Below are 17,726 nucleotides of genomic sequence, written 5' to 3'. Positions count from 1 at the left end.
TGCTGCTGTGGAATGCAACAGGTGGATCTGTGATTGGTCTCATGTGGTTGTTTCTAATTAATGGCCAATCACAATCAGCTGGCTCGGACTCTCTGAGAGTCACAAGCTTTTGTTATCATTTCATTCCTTTCTTAGCTGGCCTTCTGATGAAAGCCTTTCTTCTATTCTTTTAGTATAGTTTTAATGTAATATATATCATAAAATAATAAATCAGCCTTCTGGAACATGGAATCAACATTCTCATCTCTTCCCTCATCCTGGGACCCCTGTGAACACCATCACACCCAGGGGATCTTTTGGAGGTGGAGATGGAGAGATCAGGATCCTCCTTGGCTGCCAGAAGATGTTATCAGCTGCTGAGAGCAAACAGGGTTGCAGAGCATCACACACTGACTCTGGCAGCGCAGCCTGGCAGCTCAGGAGTTTTTCCATATAGCAGTAATTATTTTTCTCATTTTTACTGAACTAATAACTAAATTAGATTTATTTCCCGCTTTAATATCTCTAAAAGGCCCCATAAGTACATCAGAGTACACATCAGAATGAAGACCCAGACATAATTAGGCAAAGCACTGACATTGCACTGCTATCTATATGGTTTGCAATTTTTCTGACCATTTTTTTCTCCTGAAATATGTGCTAGGTCATGCAAACTAACTCCTATTGTTAGAGCTCGGTGGTAAAGTGAATATATTAGAAATGCAAACTGTCACCACAACCATCACAATTACATTTACAGCTCCCTCTGTGTCTTGTAGTAATTTGTTCTCCCGCACTGCATCCCTCAGAGGTTTCTACCAGATTATTTTTTATTATTCAGAAAGATAATTTATTGAAGAAGTGCTTTGCATCTCTGTCAGAGCTACGTGAAGCGAGAAATAGGGTGAGCAAACCTCAAAATGATTGGTAGCTTGATATGGATAAGGATCCAAATTTTAGAGCATTGCACAAAATTCGGAATTTTATTACATGACAAGTATTCTTTCTCCCTAAAATTTAATCTGTGCCTATAATTACTGGCATTCAATGGATCACACATCTGAGGTTACTCAGACAGAGCTTGCAGAGAAAGTTATTCCTTTATTTACAAACCCAAACCAACACAGATGGGGAATTTCAGATAAAATCAAGCTGTGGGAAAAACATATATGCCTAAAACTCAGCATGGGCAAAACTATTTCCTCACTGCCCTTGGAAGCAGAAAAAAGGGGACTAGAAATTGCTGGTGTCCCGAATCCATAACGTGTTTTTCAGAGCTGTGTGCATTTGGGACCTTCACAGCAGCAGATATATTGGTACATCCATCTCACTAATGATCTGTGGAGCATCAGTTATACCCTCTAAAGGGTGAATGACATTTTTCTACCTCCACGAGTTCCTGCCAGTAGAATCCAAACAATGGTGTCCTTTGTTAGAAACATCTTTTTTTGGCCAGAACACACCCATTTGGGGATTTTTTTTTTATTATTTATTTTAAAGGATTGAGAGTCACTCAGCAAGATCAAATCTTTATTTGGAGCCTAGAAGAATCCAAAGAGTCGTTCCCTTTCTGCAGTCAGGATGATGTTTCATCCCAGCAGTGCTCCTTGGGTGCAGAGTGTGCACAGAGGGATGGAGTGCCTTGCTCCAGTGTGTCAATTAAACTGTGCAATTTGGTGAAACTGCTGCTCTGACCTTCCAGTTTGTGTCCTGTGAAAGGGATCAGCAAAATCCCCACAGTGCCATGGTCATGCCATTCCTGGCACAGAGCTTCTCCACCTTCATTTGGTTTTATCAATAGGTGATATATTGTACCTACAAACACTTGAAAGGGCTAGCTTTAGCACAAAATCCACTTTTTTCACATTTACTGGCTTCATTTTTGTCCACAGCTCTGCTTCTGCCAGCTGTATTTCCCTGGCAAGAGCAGTCAGTGATATTTTTAAATCTGTCCCATGCTCTGTGTCCATACTGGGTTGCATCTCCCCAGCTCCAGCTCTCTGCTTTTGAGGATGTCACACCAAATCAAGGTAACCACTAAGCAGCAAGGAGGAAACAAACATTAAAACAACAAACCTGAGGCTGATCAAGCTCCCTGCTCCACAGAAGAGCAATAGAACAAGTTGAAACATTCACTGGACCCACAGAGAAATCATCAGCTCAAAACCAACACCAGCCAGAAATAAAAGCAGGGCCTGTGAATCACCCAGAAATGTCAGCACAGGGACGGTGGCTTAAGGGATAAGTTGAAGTTTCTACCAGTAGGTGTTCTTTTGGCTGCATTTCTGTGCTCTTTGTCAGCAAGATACAGCCTGATGCATTGCCTTGGCTGGCCCACACAGATGTTACTGCTTGAGGCTATTTTCTCTCTTCCATCCAAAGGCAGGATGCACCCAGAAGCAGGTCAATTTACTCAGCTTCCACAGGAGGAAAAAAAAGAGAGAGAAAAAAAAAATAAAAGAAAAGCTATTTTGAAAACTACATCTTCTAATCAGCACTGCAGGCTGATTCACTGTCTCCTCATCAGAGCCTTGGCTCAGGATACCTGATGACAGGTAATTTTGATTCAGAAAGAAATAGTCTCTGCAGTCTCATGGCCAGGAAAGGACAAGGATGTTTCAGTTCCTGAAACATTGCAGAAGATCTCTTTATTCTAATATTTTGATATGTCTTATTTCAGCAAAATTAAAAGCTTTTCAGTACTTATTATCTCCTTCTAGTGTGAAACAGTGTAATGAGCTCCTTTTGTCCAAAGATGGCTTAGGTTAAACTAGGAAAGTTTTTGATAATCCACAGAAGCAGTGGAGGTTTGGAGGGCGTGTCTGGCTGTTTGTAATCTCTGTATCTGGTCAGCAGATACTGCTGCTTAATGGTGTGACCCTTCATCCAGCAAAGCATGTCCAGTGCTTAACTGTGCCCCCATTCCCATCTGGCTTTGCATTACAGGGATATTTTGCTTTAATACTGTTTATATTTTAGTAGGAATGCTGCTGCAGATCAATGGGAACAAAGGCAGGCAGCAAAAGTTACTGAAATTGTGGGTGTCCATAGTGCTACTCACAGCAGGAGAACAAGGCTCACTTCTAACACATTTCAGGTGTTGAGGAGTTTTAGTAATTTACAGAAATATGTATTTTGCAGGCAAGTTCCTCTCTTTGGCTGACAAGGCAGAAGGTCTGAATACCTTGGAGATTTTATGGGTGAAGAGTTTGGGAGGGAGCTCCATGGAGGTTGATAAAAGAGTTTCAAAAAGCACTTCACTGGTCAAGTGAGCCTAGAGGGGATAAGCCATGAAAAGGGTCACAGGAAATTTTAAGTGATTGTAAGGTCAAAACACATTAAAGCCATCAAAGAGAAATAGCTGCTGCATTAACCAGAAAACTCAGCAAGCTGTGAATGCCTTTCAGTGTGTGGGAGGAGTGTGCCTGTTTTATGTGATGCTCTGTGCAACACCTGTGTTTTATCTTTACACCTGCAGCTGCTTGTTACCTTATCAAAACCACTCCTTCAACCTGAAATACAGCACAGAACCACACTGCTCCTTCAACCTCCATCATCACCTTCAGCAAGGCTGACCCCATCTAACCCACCAGTTCAGGGAAACAGAAAATCATGGAAGTGGTTCTGAGCTGTAAATGGTGGCCTTACAGAATTGTGGCACATTACAAGGCTTGAGAAACACCACACAAATGTGTTTATACCCATGGCATTAGGACCAGTCCCCAAGAGAGATGGAAAACTTATCAAACCCTTCAGTCTCTGGGTCAATATGCCAGGGCTTTCTTAAGAGGAGGGCAAAAAAAAAAAAAAAAAAAGCGAGTCTTTTCAAAGTCATGCCAGTACCTGGGAGGATTGCAATAATTTGATTTGCTCTCCTAGTGTCTGATAATTTATTTAGTTTTCCTGTGAGAGGCTCTAGCATTTTTGTTTGCTATTTTGAAATTGGAACTCCTCCACAGAGGCCAAGGAGTGGGACCAGAAAGGATCCAAACTAGTTATCATTAACAAATGTTGAAGTCTGCCTGATGGGTATTGAGATGGAGTTGTACTTAAGTTAAAGAAAGGGAGGACAAGGTGGAGGTGTCAGGAAGGAAAAGGGGAGAGATAACACTGCATTCATTTACCTAAAGGTGAATTCCTTGGCAAAAAGAGAGTTTCACAGGCAGGCAGAAGTGCTCCTCCAATTCAGAACAGGTTCGGTACTGACTAGAACCTCAGTTCACTTTGAATTGAACTCCTTTGGATTTATCCCTGCAGTCAGAGATGCCATAAGTAATAAAGGCAGTTCATGCTATATTTTCATAGCTACTTGGTCATTTGTAAGGCAACTGAACCAAAAAACAGGCAGAAATGGAAGGTTGAAAGTCAGTTTGAAGTTATGTGTTTTATTCAGATCAAGATTGGACCTCACCTGTTGCTGAAACCATTGCTGAATTACTAATTTGACTCCCTGAAGCTGGGTCTGCTGTCACTACAAAGAAAAAAAAAAACAAAAAAACAACAAGAATGTGATTGTTTGTGTAAGGTTAAAAATATACAGAAAATATAAGCAACAAAAGAAAGAAGAAAAGGTGAAATCCATCTGAACAAGTGCTGCTGTCCTCATTGCCTTTTCTTCATTTTACTTTCTAAGATATTGTCCAAGTTTCAGACTATCTCAAAACAAAATCTATAGATTTTCAAGTGATTTTAGGAGAGCAGGTTAGTGCTGGGGACATTATGGTCCATGAATGTCAAAAAGCACAAAGTGTGTGGGATCTCAGCACCTCAGGACTGATGTGCAGAGTGACCGAGACCACCCTTGGGGGGCTTGGAGGTCCTGGAATGTTGCCAGAAGTGTCTGGTGGCTGGACTTTGATCCTGCACGGGAGACAACACCTGTATGAGGATGGGAGGATCTCACTGGGGTGAATGGTGAAGGGATAGGTTAATTAGAGTGTGAAACAAAGGTTTTAGAATTTTGGTACAGGGGGGTCTAGAGAAACAAGATGGAGGAATTGGGGCGTGTCCTGTCCTTCTTCTTCTTCTTCTTGGCCTCCATCTTCTGTGGTGGTGTTGGCACTTTGGGATTGGTTATTACTAAAGGTGCACTTGTCAATAAGGGTGAAAGGTATTGGGGAAAATAGGTAAATATCGTATACGTAGTTTTGGGTATAAAGATAAGTGACCGCCCCAGGGGCTCTCAGTGTGCTCATGGCTGGCTGCTGTGCAGACTCTGTCGGGCCGAGAGAAAATCTTGTAGATAAAAACTAATAAACACCGAGACCGAGAAAAAAACCTGAAGACTCTTTTCGTCCTTTGGAGCGCGGCCTGTCCAAAGCCATCCCGAGCCTTTCCAGGCCATAAGAAACAGCCGAGAACGGGACAAAAGTGATTTTAAATTGTTTGGGCTCATCTTTTCTAAATTCTAAATGTCTGAGCTGTTTTATAATTGAACTATGAATTGATCCAAGATTGTGGATCAAAAATCTCTTGCTGGAGATGTGAAATCAAAGGGGAGAGAAAAAGGAAGAGGGAAAATAAGAGATTAAGTGATTTCAGAGTTATGGAGGCCACGACCCTTTGAACTCATGCAGGTTTGAACCAGTAGTTGCAGCATTTTTTAACAGCTCAGCAAGAACTGTGGATCCCTGTCAGCCTGAGTGAGCAGAGGCCAAGATTGCAGCATGGATCAGGAGAGGTGGAGAAGGAAGGAAATGGAGGGTGACAGTTTGAGGGCTGGGGTCCAAGCAGCCCCCACAATCCTGGCCATGCCTGCCCTGCCTAAGGGCAGGTCAGGATGCTGAGGGATCCAGGAGGCTTGGCACAGAGTGAAATGCAAATGCAGCAGCCAAGCAAGAGCAGCAATACAGCTCCAAAAGCTGCCAGAGCAGCAGCAGCATCTGGGCTGAAGGAGAGACCAGCACACAAAGTGCCACAAAAGCAATATTTCACTGCATCACAGCAATAATTAGGCAACCTAAATCTACCTACTTAAAAATGCCTGGTCGTCCCTGAGAGGGGAACAAAAGGTTATTCTCCCATCAAATAAAAGGGCAAATGCATTTTTGCATGCTGTCTTTTAGTAATCACCCCTATTTTGGGGCTCTATCAGGATTCCAGCTCCTACAGCAGAGGTCTGAGGGGGGACTGTGGTCATGCAGGGTCCTGCAGTCAGGATGCTGCAGCATTAACACTCACTGATGTGCACAAAGGCAGCACAACCTGGGGGCTGATGGAGGCACTGCTGTGGTTTATCTGCTCTGCTGAGAGGAGCTGGGTGTCCCACAGCCTCCCATCCCTGCAGGCAGGGAGGAACAGCACCAATTACCACGGGTGGGAAGGGGTCACTGCCAGGTCCACTGTGCAAACAAAGCTCTGGACATGGCAGGAGCCCTTTGGCACAAATGTGCTCTCACACCTTCACTGCCAAACTCCTCCTGACTCGGCTCTCCTAGCCCAGAGCAGCCACTTGCTGTGTTACACAGCTTTTTGTACTCCACCCAATTATCCGATGCCTCCTTCCATGTAAAATGCAAATCTTTCCCACTCCCACCATACTGGCACTGCCATGTTTGTGAATTACCCAGCCCATGATGGGTGCTTCCACACTTACCTTAACAGGCAAGGAGAGGCAGGACAGGAGGAATTTGGGTACCTGCCTATGGCACCTCCCTACATCAAAGCAGGCTGTGACCTCCCAGAAATGTGAGATTTTAATGTTAAATGTTCTAAAACAACATTGACAAGTACAGCTTAATCAAAGACACAAAGACTAGCTATTCAATTTTTTCATGAAGTCAACAAAAACCACATCTTGCTTCTTGTGTTTGAAAGAACAACTCAGCTCTCACATCTTATTTGTACAAAAGAATAAAGTAAAAAGGTAAGTATTTTAAAAAGTAATGGTTCAAAAGAGCAGTGGAAGAATAGATCTCTAGGATTTTTGCTTGGTTGAATGCAAAATCGCACCCAAAACTGTGTGAAAACAATCCATCCTCATCAAGGCTTTTCTTATCTATAAGAACATCTGAGAACACGAAGGAGGAATTTTCCCATATGGAAGTGAAAGCTCTCACAATCTTTGGCCTGTCCTCTTGCTTTTCTGAGAATCTTTGTATTCAGACACTCTGATTACAAAGATTCTCAGGAAAGAATCTGCCACCAAAAGTTTTCCACGTCACAGCACTTCCCATAAGGATTTCTGGCACCCATCAAGCCTCTGTGTTTCAGATTCTCAATTCCAAACCACTTCCCTGTTTCTTTTCTTTAATTACAAGCCAACTAATCTTCTGCAAGGAAGCAAGTGAGCCTCCACTGAAGTCTTCCCTCATTTCCCAGCCCCACATTCTTCCTTTGTTTGCTCCTGCAGGTGTGTGTGAGCCCTCGTGCATGAATGGGGGGAGATGTGTCCACCCCAATGTCTGCGACTGCCCGTCTGGCTGGAGGGGAAAGCACTGCAGCAAACGTAAGCACCCCTGCTCCCATCAAAGTTTATATTCATTAGCCCAGTCAACAGCAATTTGCAATCTTCTAATACTAAAAACCAGCACAGAATCTGTTTTGCTGTTTCAGCAGTTTGAAGAAATAACAGTTTTAAATACAGGTGCTACAAAATGTTGTAAACACTTGATGCTTGCAGAGGAGAAGAAGCTGTGTGGGGGAACCCTGGTTCTGCTTCATGCAGCTCTGTTATACATCTTGTTATGGAAATTCATTTTTACAGTATTAAACTTGAAGCATTGATTTTATGTTTTAACAGCTTCACATATTTTGTTATATTCTGCTGAGAAATGTCATGTATTTCAAAGTACAGAACTATCTAACGCCTGCTATAAAGCTTTCCAAACTGATGTACTCTCAAGGTCATCGGTGCATAATTTGGAGAATGACGTGTTCTTACCCTGTAACTCTGACTACAGTTACATAAAAATGTAATTAAAAAAAAAACCTCTCACCCTAAAATATTTTCAAGGAATATTTTTCCCTACATGGCTATTCATTACCATGAAGTTGACAGATAAACTGAATAAATTTATAATCAAGATGACATACTATATGTAAACCAGATTAAAATATTGGCTTTTTACCCTTTGGGTCCTGCTAGTAAATATGATTTCAGAACTAGTGGCTTGAATTTATAATATTAATAATTTATTCAGAAATGCTGAAGGAAGGAAGTGTCTCTCATACATATACACCAGATCATGCACTCACTCTTTCAGGATCTCTGAACAAAAAATATATGCAATAAACATATCAAACTTTTCCATGAAAATATTTGGGTTTTTACATGGAATATGTAGTGCTTTAATGTATCACAGAAAGATTATTCTTAGCTGATGATGAGCTAAGCATTAGAAATGCCAAGTCTCCCAGTAGACAGTTATCAGAGATAAATTCCTTAAGAAGAAAATAGCAAAGATTCCTGCTCATCATACTGATGATGTGATGAACAGAACACACCCATTCCTTTGGAAGTCAGCTGTTGTGAACAGGCTTTAAAAAATAAATTTCTTAAAGAACAAAGAGGAGGCTTGTCGCATAAAAACAAGGTAAGCCTGTTTATTGCAAAACCAAAAAACTGGAAGCAAAGCCCCTGGATAAGCCAGAGACTTGTATCAACAACTTAGTAACTATAATTATAATACAGGGGTGCTTCCAGGGAAACTGGCTCCAAGGAAAGACCTGGGTGTCCAGGACCTCAGGCCTTTTAAACCCCTCAACTCAGCTGATTGAGGTGCTCATGATCCATGTTGTGACAGGCCCCTTCTTTCCGTCTTTAACTGGTTTATAGCTTGGATGGTTCTGAACCAATCATTCTGGTATTTTCACTTCTCATTGGTTGATCATTCCTCCAATCTTGCCTCTAGCTGAGGTAATGTTTCTAGAAAGCTCCTTGTTATTTTGCAATGACTGCTACTTTATCTTTTCCCTGGTTCCACTCCCCCTCCATAAATACTCAACAGCATTAGTTTCTCATACAACCAACTAGAATTAGTTACTTGTATTAACAAACATTTAACTTTACATACACACTTCTCAATTTAATTAACTGCTTTATCCCAAAAAGTTCAAATTTTTATTTCATTCATGACATCGGCCACCTGGAATAAAGCCTAGCAGGTGACATCTCACCAGCTCTTGAGCACAGAGACCCATCCCATCCATGCTCTCACTTGTTCCATGTCCCTTCCCAGCTGTTTGCCTGCACAGGTGTCTCCATGGAGGGGAGTGTGTGGGTCCCAACATCTGCCAGTGCCCTGCAGGATGGGTGGGAACGCTCTGCCAGACCCGTGAGTGCTCCTCGTTCCTGCACCTTGTAACCACCTCAGCTTTTTACACATCGCATTTTCTCCTCTGTGTGTGTGTTCTGTCAGGTTTGTGCCTGAACTCAGTCATCTTGAAGGTCTTTTCCAACCTAAAAGATTCCATGATTTCTATTACGTGTAAAAGTCAACCTTAAAGGTCTTTTCCAACGCAAAAGATTCCATGATTCTATTATGTGTAAAAGTCAACCTTAAAGGATTTTTTCAATCTAAAAGATTCCATGATTCTATTACACGTAAAAGTCAACCTTGAAGGTCTTTCCCAACCTAAAAGATTCCATGATTCTATTACATGTAAAAATCTACCTTAAAGGTCTTGTTTTCCAACCTAAAAGATTCCATTATTCTATTACATGTAAAAGTCAACCTAAAGGTCTTTTCCAACCTAAAAGATTCCATGATTCTATTACGCGTAAAAGTCAACCTTAAAGGTCTTTTCCAACCTAAAAGATTCCATGATTCTATTACATGTAAAAGTCAACTTTAAAGGATTTTTTCAATCTAAAAGATTCCATGATTCTATTACATGTAAAAATCTACCTTAAAGGTCTTCTTTTCCAACCTAAAAGATTCCATTATTCTATTACATGTAAAAGTCAACCTAAAGGTCTTTTCCAACCTAAAAGATTCCATGATTCTATTACGTGTAAGTCAACACTTACATGATTAGCACCTAAATCCTTCCTCTGATTTGTCAGAACTGTCCTATGCTGCCAGTAAAACTGGTTCTTTCAAAGACATTTCTAGACTCAACATAAGAGGCCTGACTCATCTTTTTTTCTCACCTGGATGCTGACATCAACCTGTCAGACAAAATAAGTACTTTTTAAATTAAATCATTTGAAATACAAAGTAAAAAGGAGAGGTCAAGGAGAAAAGGAAATGGAGTACCCATTCTCTATACCCAAGTGGCATTAAGCACAGAAATTCTGTGTGTCTGCTGACCTTAGAGGCTGACCCTGTAAATTCTGCTTGTTCAGAGTGACCAAGGTGGCTGGAAGTATTTCCATTTGGGGGGGTTGGAAGACTTGGAATGGGAAGAGATCTGTTATTGCCAATTACATCCAGGGTCACTTCAGTTTGTGGCTGCCATTAGCTTTACAGCAAAAGGGTATGAGGAAAATATCAAGGCATTATCCCCTGTAAAGGGCATTATCTCCTTTATCTCCCTTTCCCTCACACTCACAGAGCATAATTACTTATGGAAATCTTCTGTCAGCTAACTCCCAATGGCTGTGTAATTGTTTCTTTGTGCCAGCTGTCTTCTAGTTCAAACATGGGAATGTTTAAAGTTATTGATGGCATATTCTTGACTCAGTTTATAAAATAAATAAACAAATTGTGCTTGCTCCTGTGAAAGGCAAGTAGGACTAGCATTAACAATTTCTGTTGTCCTATGCAGGCACACAAGCCAGGTACTTTTTTATAGATTTATCTAACCTCTGAAACTTTGCTCCAAATCCCTTCATCTGCTAGTCATTCTGATTTTACTGCTTCTTCCCATAGCGGGAGGTTAAATCTTTTTTTTTTTTTTTTGTCCTAAAAGGGTCTGGCTGAAACTCCCAGGTCCCACAGCAACCCCAAATTTCTGCTTTTTTAAAGAGAAGGAGAGAAGACTTTTGTCAGAGAGCAGATGGTGAGGCCTTACAATGCTGCTCCAGGGTATTCACAGTGAGGCAGGGGAACAGGAAAACCTTCATCCTCACAGATGTTAGGTATGGAAGTGTAACCCTGAAAGTGAGTCATGTTTCATGTTTTAATGGGAGGCTATTCCCTCAAACCCTGGACTCAATGGAACAAATGTATTTATCTGTCTAAACATGAGAAGCCTCCTGATTGCCTCCCCTGCTCATCTCCTCCTCAGCTCTGGCAGGGCTGGGACCAACCCCTGGTTGGTGTTTGTGCTGCTCTTGTACTGCTTTGGCCTCTGTCCCGCCTCCCAGCAGCACAGGGACCGTGGGCCAAACCCAGAGGCTCTGCCAGGACCCCTCAGCTTCTGGCAAGGAGCTCTTTGGTTCACCACCCCTCTCCCCTGTGCAAAACTGCTTTGTCACATTTAAGCTCCTGAGGTTTCCCTGAGCTCAGCACCCCTGTCTTGCTTGGATGTGTATTCCCAAATTCTGTGCTCCACTGTAACATCAGCAAGGCTGAATTCTACCTAGATTTGCACCCCTTTAACCACAGACTCTGGCTATTAAACTCAACAATGGAGCAAAATGTTCACATTTTGAAGAAAGTAGTAGCTGTCATTATATGAAAATATCATTTCAGATAGGAAATTTAAAAATATATTTTGATTATATGAAAATGTTATTTCATGAAAATTATTTGATGAATATTAAAATAGTGTTTCATATTTATATAGTAAATAATCTATTCTTATATGATAATATTATTTCATATTTATATTTATTCTATGACATTAACTTAAATCAAAACTACAGGTTTTTTTATACTGTATTTGAATATTTTGGTTCATACTGTTAATTCTATATTTTTAAATTATTAAACTTTATTATCTGAATTGTGTTAATCTCAATAGTTTCCATTTCGCAATGCAAATATTCCATCTCACTCTACAAGTAACAATTCAGAGGATAGGTGTTTTCATCAATCACTCTGTAATCCAGAATCCATTAGGGCAGGATTGTTTCCCAGGGGTTTTTTCAAGGGTAGGAGATGATTAGATAATCCCAACTTCATTCTTTGTTTTCAGACTGTGAATTCACTTGAGTGCCCTTATCAGGATGGTGATGGAAATGCAGACACAGGTTTCCTGTACACCCTGAACCTCATTTTTTCCTCCCTGGCTTCCTAACACAATGAGGAGGGTGACTAAACCGCAGGACACACAGAGACTTCCATGACTATTTTCTGGACATGTCCCAGATGGAACAGGTTGTTGCAGTCCTTTAAACTGAGATAGCCAGAGCAGGTTCTTAAGCCAACAAAAGGAACAATGGACAAATACTAAGAAATCACCTTGGATATCTAGTTTTTGATTTATCTTTCATAAGAGTCCCGGATCACCTCCATCTGTTCAGTTTCTAACTCACACAGGCCTGAGCCCACATGGACCATTCAAGAAGATGTTTGGAGGCAGCAGCTGCCACAATAATTCCTCTCTAAACATTTCCTTCCTTCAGCCTTCTACTAAACCAGAAAAGGCAAAACATTCTCTACTTTTAGGTCTCTAATAATTTAACTATTTTCAGCCTCAAATACTGATGTCTCAGAGTTTCCTGTTACATTTCACCAGGAACAAAGACATAGATCTCTATCACAAGTGATAACCCAAAAGGTTTCAACCCTTCAAACCCATTGACAGTATCCTAGAACAGATTTTCCATTCTACTGCAATGAAGATTGGCAATGTCTAAGGCAGAATAATTTTATGTCTAAAATATTTTGAAAATGCCTCAGAGAGCTAGAATGGGCTGTAATATCAGAGGTAACAAGGAGCTTATAAAAAAAATTTGGAGCAGCTCTGCTACATTTTGGAGATGCAACCACACAGGCAGAAACTCTGCTTCTTTTGCAACGATGCACAATGAAATTGCATTTCCATGTCATGCAGTGAATTATGATTTCTTAATGCTAAAATCAGTCAAACTCACAATGACATTGCAGAGACATCTGTGCAGGAAAGTTTATTTACAGTTTCACAGGTCCCTGGCTGCAACTAGAGAACTTGGCAAGAGCAAAAACGACTTTCAGTAGACATTGATAATGGATAAAACACAATAGTCCTCCTTTATCACACTGTAAATAAAGAGGTCAGTCAAAAGAGTAGTTTTCTTCCCCACTCATCTGCAACTGAACAGAATGGCTTCTGAAAGAGAATCAATAAAATAGGTCATTTGTCCCAACAAATAAGGTGTGTGGGGGAATACACACGTTAGCCTTGATAAATGCCTGTGACTTTGAGGGGCACAGTTTAAGGAATAATGGTCAATTTTCACACTGTACTGCAAATGTAGGGAAATAACCTTTTGGAAGAACAGGTTAAAAAAAAGTAATTTGAAATATTCAAAGCATCTCAGTTATGGAAAAGTGCAGCTTTATTAGTGTAGGGTTCTTCCATTAGAAGCTTTTTTGTGTGACTCTGTTTTTATCTTCCATGGCTGCAAAAATATCCAAAAACTTGGGAGGAAAGGGAGGGTCACCATGTTTTCCCATCAGCGATTTCATTCCTATTCCATATTAGACACCACTTAAAAGCTCCATGCCTGTGGCTTCTCCTTGCCTCCTGTGCTGGTAACTCACATCTCTCTTTTTTTTCTTGGGCTCAGAAGGAAACATTGGGCCAAAGAAATGAACATCTGACAGCAGAACCTGATCACCCTGACAGATACATCCAAAACACAGCTCAGTAAAGTCAGGAGGCTTCTGGCCAGGGGTACAGGTCTGCTGTTCAAGGCTCTGAATGCAGGATCAAGGTATAATTCTAACAATTAATTATAAAGTATAAGAAGGTTATAGTTGTGAAGGATGTTCATCATTAAAATTCATGCTGCTGTCTTCTGTTCTAATATTATTGAACCCATACTGGCTCCTCATTGCCCTTCAGAATAACTTCTCTTTATTTGCATGTTATAAGTGTCAAGCTTATGGCCTTATAATTTCCTCAATATTCTTCCCATTCTCTCTCTCTGCCTTGAACACCATCCTAGGCAGGATTTCCTCAAGCTTTCCTCTGTAACCCTTCCAAACCTTAAAAAAAAGCAAATAATTTTGAAAAGAATGCCATTCGCATGCAAATTATAGCTCAGTTCTTTTAACATGCAGGGATAAAACTCCTTCTGTAATTGGCATTTATTGATTATAATTTTAACATAAGCTTAGCCTGTTAAATGACTTTGCTGAATCTGTGCAGGATAATGCATACATAGCTGGTGTCATTTTTAGTGTTTAGTGGCTTAGCATCCCTTGTAAATACATTTATGTAATATTCATTTGAACTTCAGCTCTGTTATTATCCTCTGTGATGTCAATTCCAATTTTCCTCCAAAATGTTTTTAACTTTTCTCCTAACTGAGCTCTTGTTTTTCTGAGCACTACAGAAAGAAGCTGGGGGATGAACAGGGAGTGATAGAAAGAAAAGGATAAAAAAAGGAGGAAATATTTTTCCCTTTTTAAAATGTTCACATACTGAGAATCAGGGAAATCACAGACAGAAAACAAAATCCTGGTACTTCATCTAATGCCCATGTGTACCAGAACACCCCCAGATGCTATAGGGATCTGTAGAAAATCCACTTTTCTTTGCATTACCTGTTCCTATTTTATCTGCTACCAAGATGAAAGGAAACCCAGCTTCCATTTTTCTGCAGCCAATATTCATATCAAACAAATAATAGAAATATACACAATTCTTTCTCTAATATTATTAACACAGACAGGTCTCTCTCTTCCTGCTTACCACACAGTGGAACAAAACTTGCTGCGGCACAAGGAGCCTTTTCTGTGTACAATGCAATCCCTGTTGGGAAATGGTTTTGTTCCAGTGAGCCAAACTCTAATTTTCCAATTGGAATTCTGTCTTTTCAAGGTTCCTGGAGGAGCTGGAGTAGCACTCCAGAGATGATAAGCTCCCTGTTCTAGCCTGAGTGTGATTTCATTCCTCCTCTGCCCCCTCCACACCCAGAATTCAAACTTGCCCCCTGCCCTCTCAAAAAAAGGAGAAATTCTGAGGTTTGCAGTTCACTATTCTGTACCTTAGGGAGATTTTTGCAACGGACACCCAACAAAACCAAGTTTCCTCCTTAAAACTTGTTTCAAAAGCCAGCACTTTTGCCTTTGCAAAGAGGCAGGAATACATCAATGAGCCCGTAGACCAGGAAGGCAAGTTCCCAGCTCCAGGTCACTGGAGTCCTACAGCCCACAGCCTCTGGCACAGCTGGCTTTTCCCAAAGGAGCCCCTGCAGGTCACAGCACAGGCAGCTCTGTGTGTGCTCTCATTCTGGACATGCTCTGGGGCAGTGCTTTTGACACCACAGCATGAGCTCTCACTCCCTGATCATAAAAACATTCTTTTGCCAAGCTGGTTACAGACTCTCATCTTGAAGATGTGTAGAGTGGCAGCAAACCTGGTTCTCTGCTTCTCTGCCCCATAGCTGTGAAGTTTGTTAGAGATATTTAGATTTTAAAAATCCTTACTGACAGAACAAGCCCAATACAAATTCCAGGTCATTCCATGCAGCCAAGGTCATTATAACAATTATTCTAACACTTGACAATCACTTTTGGCTGCCTGAGGATCCCACAATGTGTTTCATAATAAAGTTTGCCCTGGTCTATCTCTGAGACTTCAGATCTCAGCACAAAGACTTTGCACAAACTTAAATCAGAACCTAAGTGCAACAAACTGAAATTGTGGCATTTGATCCTTCAGCCCCTTAATTTTTTTATGTTGATCATCTGTAGGAAAAAGACAAATAATCTCATAGGAATACAGCAAATTCATTTAAATCTGATGGAACATCCTGCTCCATCATGAAGGAGATTGTTCACAGACATTTTATTATTTAGTCTACTTTATTTTCAGCTCAGTGTGGTTGGCAGCTTCCTGTACTCCTTACACAAGAAAATGTAAGGAACCACTTGTTGAGTCACATCTGACCAGTTTTTAAGGCACTTAGTTTGACTGCATGAAACTAGGATACAATATTCTGGCAATATTTATAGAAGGTTTAGCTCATGAGATCTAATTAAAATACTATGTGATGTGTGTTCTTCTTGAATTGGTGCCCTCTGAATTGCCTGTTCTTTTTTCTCTATGCCAAAACAATGTCATAACAATGAAACTTGCTAATGAGGATGAGAAATCAGCTGAAATTTGACTAATTGCTTTTTTCTCTCTTAAAAAATAATAGAACACTGATTCTTTTATTAACAGACTATCTTCAAATTGATGGCCCTTTATAAATGCATTGGTGCTCTAGATAAAACATTTCTCTGGTTTTTTTCCTTGGGATAAGTAGTTCATTAGTAAGTCTCTATGACCATGAAATCACATGCTCTTATTTGGTTTCCAGAGGTGTGAAGTTCACCAAATTCTCCCATTTATTTATTTATTGCGATAGAATCACCTTTGGGAGTACATATTGATTTAGTTGAGGTGTTAGAACATGGGTTGGACTCGATGATCTTACAGGTCTTTTCCAGACTAGAATTTCTGTGATTCTGTGATATTTTAACATATTCTTTCATCTCAGCTCGAGGTCAGCTCTTTTAACAGCTGTAATTTATTTTAATTGGATCAAAAGAAAATCAATTTTGGCACCAAATCTTGCCCAACCATCAATGCCCAGAATGTATCCTGGCTTTCAGAATTAGGCCTTGCACTGATCCATTTCCAGCTGAGCCAAGGTCATGACTTTGTCAGTCTTCTTTTTTCCCCATAAACGAGAAAAAAAGGAAAAACTAAAAGTTGTAAACATGAGACACAGAGGCATGAGAAGCCTGTGACAAACCATCTTTAATTTTCAATATTTCTAAATATTCACATGCTTATTATGAGACTTAGAATAAGTGGATTTCTAAAGAATTTTGTTTCTCATTTGTGGCACTTTGTGAGCAAAACTGTCAATTTGGGAGCAGATGCATCAGACCAAATGTCTGTGCTTGCACAAGTGGCTGTGCTGGGTCAGCATGGGAGAAGGCGGCAAGGCCCAAAGCCACTGATCCTTGTGGAAACAAAAATAACCAGATATAACTGAAACAGCTTACAGGTAAATGAATAAACCCTATGGAAGATGCAAATAAGGTTAGAGAATATTTGAAAGGAACTTTGCTCAGCTGCAAACTAGGCCAGTATTCAAGTTCTAGATAACTTTTTTCCCCCCTTTTTTATGCCTTACCCTCAATCAGACCTATCTGACTACCAGAATGGCTATTGCACATCTGGGCCTGACCTGGCCATCACAGCAGTGAGGTTTTTCAGCCACAGTCATTGCCCAAACCACAAACACAATTCCTGTCAGAGGTCCTGGCTGTCCAACCTCCAGCTCTCAAACAGGAGGCTGCCCCATCATTTACCTGTACTAGAAGGCTAGAGGCAAAAATCAATGTATTTTCATTTCAATTACATAACATATTAAGAGAAAGCATGAAACTCTATTCAAATAGTCACTTAATTTTGTTAATGGTAATTAGAATTTAATATCACAATTAAACTTCGGTATAGATTTTTTTAACAAGTACATTCTCCTCATAAACTACAGCTCCTACATCAACACTGAAATCATCTGATGTAGATAAGATGAGTAAGTGATGTAATTTTCTATACATAAAAAAAACCTATTTAACAGGTTGGCCATAGCCTAGGAGATTAAGGTGCACATTTTCTCAAATAATTACCAGAAGAAGTCTAAATGAAGGCAGGGATATTCCAGGATAAACTGGAATTATTCTCTGCAGGTGATTTCATTCAGGAGA

The 17,726-nt window shown here is 40.4% G+C and overlaps 1 protein-coding gene across 1 annotated transcript in view; it reads left to right on the top strand.

Annotated features, from left to right (window-relative positions):
* Positions 1 to 17,004, top strand: part of LOC131085937 (von Willebrand factor D and EGF domain-containing protein-like) — a 172,589-nt gene extending 155,585 nt beyond the window's left edge. The window contains exons 26-28 of the mRNA XM_058028517.1: positions 7,331 to 7,426; positions 9,159 to 9,254; positions 16,856 to 17,004. Of these exons, the coding sequence (XP_057884500.1) occupies positions 7,331 to 7,426; positions 9,159 to 9,254; positions 16,856 to 17,004 (341 nt within the window). The remainder of the gene's footprint in view (positions 1 to 7,330; positions 7,427 to 9,158; positions 9,255 to 16,855) is intronic.
* Positions 17,005 to 17,726: the final 722 nt, after the last annotated feature.

This window comes from Melospiza georgiana, chromosome 7, assembly GCF_028018845.1.
Source record: "Melospiza georgiana isolate bMelGeo1 chromosome 7, bMelGeo1.pri, whole genome shotgun sequence".
NCBI lineage: Eukaryota > Metazoa > Chordata > Aves > Passeriformes > Passerellidae > Melospiza > Melospiza georgiana.
The sequence above is the reverse complement of the archived record's forward strand: the minus strand, read 5'-3'. Positions and strand labels throughout refer to the sequence as shown.